Here is a 6,000-nt window from a genome sequence, read left to right on the forward strand (position 1 = left end):
TGATGCAAGACATGTATGAGAACAGTGAAACAGCAGTGAGGTGTGCAGTTGGAACAACTGAATGGTTCAAGGTGAAAGTGGGACTCCATCAGGGATCTGCTTTGAGTCCTTTCTTGTCTGCCATAGTGATGGACAGCTTGACGGGCGAAGTGAGGCAAGAGTCACCATGGAAAATGATGTTTGCGGATGATATTGTGATATGTGGTGAAAGTAGAAAGGAGGTTGAGTTGGGTTTGGAGAGATGGAGGTATGCATTGGAACAAGGATTTTGGGAGTCATTTGTGATAGGAAAGTCTCATCAAAAGTGAAAGGTAAGATGTATAAAGCCTAGGTCACAACCGGACGTACAATTTTTTGGTCGTGCGATTTTTGGCATTTCCCAAATCGCTGCATTTTTTTTTTTGTTTGTGGAGAAAGACGCACGTTGGCCATAAGTTTGTCTTGCAACCTGAAAAAAATGTAAGCACCTGTAGAGTTTGACATGACAAAGAACCTCTGCGGCTAGTCTACGGCTCGAAAATCAGCACGTCACACGAGCGCCCTCCGTGCGTTTCTTGCATTTTTTGCACGTAGACCGGCCGTAGGAGCACGTACGGCCGGTTGTGACCTAGGCTTAAGACAGTAGTGAGACCAGCTATGGTGTATGGATTGGAGACCGTACCCTTAACAAAGAGACAGGAGGCAAAGTTGGAGGTGGCGGAGTTGAGGATGTTAAGGTTGGTGATGGGAGTGACAAGGTTGGACAGGATAAGGAGCGAGCAGATCAGAGGGACAGCACATGTGGAGAGCTTGGGAATTAAGCTAAGAGAGATGAGACTGAGATGGTATGGGCACATCCTGAGAAGAGATGCAGAGCATGTGGGAAGGAGAATGTTGAGGATGGAGCTGCCAGGTAAACGAAAATGAGGAAGGCCAAAGAGGAGATACATGGATGTGGTGAGAGAGGACATGAAAGTGGCAGGTGTGGTAGAGAAGGATGCAGAAGACAGGGAGCAATGGAGATGAAAGGTCCACTGTGGCGACCTCTAATCGGGAGCAGCCTAGCCTGGGAAATCCCATGCAGCTTTGCACAATCGTTCCGATCTGAAAAGACAGCATGGAAACTATGGTCTAAAGCAGGGGTCTTCAATCCTATCCGCAAAGGGCCGGTGTAGCTGCAGGCTTTCATTACAGCCAAATTGGAGGCTCACTTGATTGTTGACTGGAGACGAGGGTGAAATGATTAAACAAGTGAAATCAGGTGTAGCTCCTGCTTGGTTGGAATGAAAGCCTGCAGCCACACTGGCCCTTTGTGGATAGGATTGAAGACCCCTGGTCTAAAGGCTCGCCTGAGTTAGGGAGCCAATCAGAGAGTGGGGAGGGGTGGAAAGACGGTGACGCATACTACTCGACAAACGGAAGCTTGTAGTTTATTTGGGACTGTTTACGGATCACATTTAACATGGCGGCGAGCGATATGAACCAAACTTTCGATCAAGCTTTAGACACTGTTCTGAATAGTTTAGAGCGAAAGTTTGTTTTAAAAAAAGAACAGCGTTTGGCGTTACAGTCTTTCTTCGCCTCTTCGTCTTCTTCGTCGCTCTAACTACGTCACCGGGTACAACTGCCATGATTGGCCATGGGCTACGTATACACCAAATGATAGACATTTGCAACGTCCAATAAACGGCCGTTGACAATCGTAAACCACACCTCCCCTACGAGAAATTCAATAGGCGGATTCCAGACCATATTTCACTTGTGATATGGTCTGGTGTTAACCAGACTAGGAGCAGCCAGAAGAAGAAGAAGAAGAAGAAATAGACCCCTGAGTGCACTGTTTGGATTCTCCAGTAGATGGCAGTTAGTACACATGTTCACAGCACAGTTTCACTTCATGTTCCAGTTTGGCACTGACTCAGTGAGTAAGGATCCATTACACATGTGTGTATATGAGTGCCCTCTGGTGGTCAGTCCTGGATGCATTCTTTCAATATTTTGTTTCCTGATATTTTCAGGACACTTTGCAGTTTCTCAGTAACATGAAATTTTTTGTCTTATTAAGTTTAAGAGAGAGAGAGAGAGAAAACAAAACAGGTTAATGAGGGAATGACTGTTTATAGCTACTATAATGTAAGTGAGAACAGGAACTAACTTTGTTCACAAACATTCCACAACATTTAAAGTAACAGTAAATTGATTTTTTTTTAAAAGGTATGCTGTATTGTTCTTTAAGAATATTTATTTATTTACTTATTTATATTATTTGTATAAATCACTGTGGTATATAGGTATAAAACACTTGGGGATGTCCTGTTATAGGAAAATAATCAACATCAGAGTGGTAGCAGTAACTCTGCTTCATCACACCACCCTCTCATTCAGTATTTGACTGTACCACAATCATACACTGTGCTTATTACTTATTACATTTTCCCAGAATGCAGCGTGAGCAGATCCTGGCACACAGTGGGCATGGTCTGGAGGCAGGGCCACCTGAAGCACACTTCAACCCTGCAGAGGCGGAACTTAGCGGAGAGACTGAGAGAGAACTCCAGAAGCTAAGAGAGGACAAATCTCGCCTGGAGACACAACTCAGAATTGCACAAGAACAGGTGTGAGCATGTGCGTGTCTGTGTGTGAGATTAGCACTCAGGCTCTGATTGGTAATGAACTGTAATTATTATGATTACTGTTATTGTTGTAGGTATCTCTGCTGTCACAGCCGTCTCAGAAGTGAGTGTTAAACCGTTTAGAAAATTTAGCATCTTTAAAGGTCCACTTTGTAGGATTTAGGTGGGACTCTATTAGCAGAAAGGGAATATCTCATCTCATCTCATTATCTCTAGCCACTTTATCCTGTTTTACAGGGTCGCAGGCAAGTTGGAGCCTATCCCAGCTGACTACGGGCGAAAGGCGGGGTACACCCTGGACAAGTCGCCAGGTCATCACAGGGCTGACACATAGACACAGACAACCATTCACACTCACATTCACACCTACGGTCAATTTAGAGTCACCAGTTAACCTAGCCTGCATGTCTTTGGACTGTGGGGGAAACCGGAGCACCCGAAGGAAACCCACGCAGACACGGGGAGAACATGCAAACTCCGCACAGAAAGGCCCTCGCCGGCCACAGGGCTCAAACCCGGACCTTCTTGCTGTGAGGCGACAGCGCGAACCACTACACCACCGTGCTGCCAGAAAGGGAATATAGTATTCATAAATATGTTTTCAAAAGTGTAAAATGACCTGATGCAACTACAAATTGCTGTGTTTTTGTAAGCTTAGAATGAGCCCTTTATATCTACATATGGTGAAGGTCCAGTTCCATGGAGCTGCCAGGTTGTGCCACTACAGTAGCCCAGAATGGACAAACCTCTAGATAGCACATTCCGCATTTCACAGTTTTCCAACTGGCAGCATGAATCCAGAAGGAAGAAGAAGAATCCATGTTTGATTTTGCTGGCTAACAAGTTTGAGAACCCAAAGTTTGTAAAATGAAGGATCAGATTTATTATTTAGCACAAGAGAAAGCAAGAGAGTATGAATGTATGTATCGGAAGTCACGTCAAGTCATTTGTATAGCGCTTTTAACAATGGACACTGCTGCAAAGCAGCTTTACAGAAAATTAAAGACTTTAAACATTAGCTAATTTTATCCCTAATTTATCCCTGCTGAGCAAGCCTATGTTGACGGTGGCAAAGAAAACTTCCTCAGACAACAAAAGGAAGGAACCTTGAGAGGAACCAGACTCAAAAGGAAACCCAACCTTGTGGGTGATAACAGATAGCATGATTAATAACTCACTTCTAAAACTTTGTCCTATATAGTCACAGAGTATAACTGTGTAACCAGGAAATTCATTATAGTTTAACATGAAGTCTGTTTTGGCGGCACGGTGGTGTAGTGGTTAGCGCTGTCGCCTCACAGCAAGAAGGTCCTGGGTTCGAGCCCCGGGGCCGGCGAGGGCCTTTCTGTGTGGAGTTTGCATGTTCTCCCCGTGTCCGCGTGGGTTTCCTCCGGGTGCTCCGGTTTCCCCCACAGTCCAAAGACATGCAGGTTAGGTTAACTGGTGACTCTAAATTGACCGTAGGTGTGAATGGTTGTCTGTGTCTATGTGTCAGCCCTGTGATGACCTGGCGACTTGTCCAGGGTGTACCCCGCCTTTCGCCCGTAGTCAGCTGGGATAGGCTCCAGCTTGCCTGCGACCCTGTAGAAGGATAAAGCGGCTAGAGATAATGAGATGAGATGAAGTCTGTTTTGTTGAAGTTATAAACTGTTCATTGATGGAGACTTGAGTGCAAAACTAACAACTGCAGTCCTAAAGTTAGCAAGTTGACTGTAGTCCTCAGACATAAATGTATTACTGTAAGTGTCCAAGTGTGACTTTCGACTGTCCATACGGGGCCGTCCTTCACAGGAGCAATGTGATAAGACTCCAGCCAGAAGTAGGGCATCAGGATGGATCAGGTGAATCCGAGGAGCAAAAGAGGTTCAGCATCTTACTGGTGTCTCAGGGTTGACATGTAACTCAGAGGGACAGACAGAGGGAAGAGATGGGGGGAGAGAGAGAGAGAGAGAAAACATGAGTTGTTAGGTATGCCCAATGTCACCTAATGAGTAAGAACAGGATACATTTTGCGCTGAGCGCAAGCAGGGACTCCGGCAAAATTAACTATGGCAGCATAACTAAAAGGGGAGAGCCAGAAGGTAACACAGGCTTGAGGGAGCCCCGGGACATAAAGCAGCCACTACACCGTCAACAAACTTGGGTGAGTGAGGGGGGACAGTATCCATACATCCCAGTTTACCAAAACACTCTATGCTTGAGGACCCTCCAGATCTACTCCTTTACCTCATACACATTATTAACAAAAGGCTTGACTACACAGATATGTTTTCAGCTGAGACTTAAACACTGAGACTGTGTCTGATTCCCGAACACTACTATCGGAAGAATGCTATGGGCATCTGATGGCCACCGTACGATCGAATACATGACTGGAAAGGGAAGGGTGAGGGAATCCTACATAGTGGACCTTTAAACTTAATTTGCATTAATTTTTATTGTATTTTTTATTATTAATTGTTTATTAAATGCTGTGTAGTATAGCACTCACTGAGGAAGCCTGGACTGATATCAGGAAGCAACTCCGAGAGATTGCAGTCAGTGCACAGGTAACCATGACACCCATCACATCAACACTGCATAGGTAGCTGACATGCTGCTCTGTAGTCATAGCAACAGTCCCTAACAGTGATGTCATCCAGGTAAAGGTGTGTATGAAACTCTTATGTATCTTATGCTCTTATATCACTTCATCAGGAGACACATGAAAGAGAGCGTGCGCAGCTCATCACCAGGGCAACAGTTGCTGAGGAGCAGCTGAGAGAGCTGCAGGAGTATGTCGATAATCACCTGGGCAGGTAATCACACACACACAGTTCAGTTTCCTTCCTATAGGTGGATACTTTTTTATAAACAACAGCTGTTGGTATTAAGTGTGAGATTGTATACAATACTATTGTTTAGTGTGTGTGTGTGTGTGTGTGTGTGTGTGTGTGTGTGTGTGTGTGTGCATGCTTGCATTTAGGTACAAGATGGAAGTCACTCGGTTGAGGAGGATGCTTCAGTTGGAGGCAGGGCGATCACAGAGTGCTGAATCACCTAAGCCCCGCCCTCTACACCAGTCACTCAATAAGACCAGCTATGAATTCTAAACAGAAAATAAAATACAAAACCCAATAAAATGTTAACAATATTTATTAGCAAATTAACCCAGTGTGAATCTTAAGTTATTTATCAGTCAATCAGTTGATGTAGCGTAAAGTGGGTAGCCAATCATAATCTCTCAAACATGTTATATGGAAACACTAGAGCACAGAAATCCTCTGTATGGGGGTGTCGTGGCTCAGTTGGCTAAGGCGCCATACCATAAATCCAGGGACCCGAGTTCGATTCCGACCTGAGGTCATTTTCCGATCCCTCCCTGTCTCTCTCTCCTGCTCATTTCCTG

At 44.9% G+C, this 6,000-nt stretch overlaps 1 protein-coding gene across 1 annotated transcript in view; it reads left to right on the forward strand.

Moving 5' to 3' along the window:
* ccdc78 (coiled-coil domain containing 78) overlaps positions 1-5,704 on the forward strand; it is a 66,172-nt gene extending 60,468 nt beyond the window's left edge. Inside the window, 5 exon segments of the mRNA XM_060920871.1 lie at positions 2,420-2,594; positions 2,687-2,715; positions 5,092-5,161; positions 5,310-5,410; positions 5,578-5,704. Coding sequence (XP_060776854.1) covers positions 2,420-2,594; positions 2,687-2,715; positions 5,092-5,161; positions 5,310-5,410; positions 5,578-5,704 — 502 coding nt within the window.
* The last annotated feature ends 296 nt before the right edge of the window (positions 5,705-6,000 follow it).

This window comes from Neoarius graeffei, chromosome 5 (genome assembly GCF_027579695.1).
Source record: "Neoarius graeffei isolate fNeoGra1 chromosome 5, fNeoGra1.pri, whole genome shotgun sequence".
Lineage (NCBI taxonomy): Eukaryota > Metazoa > Chordata > Actinopteri > Siluriformes > Ariidae > Neoarius > Neoarius graeffei.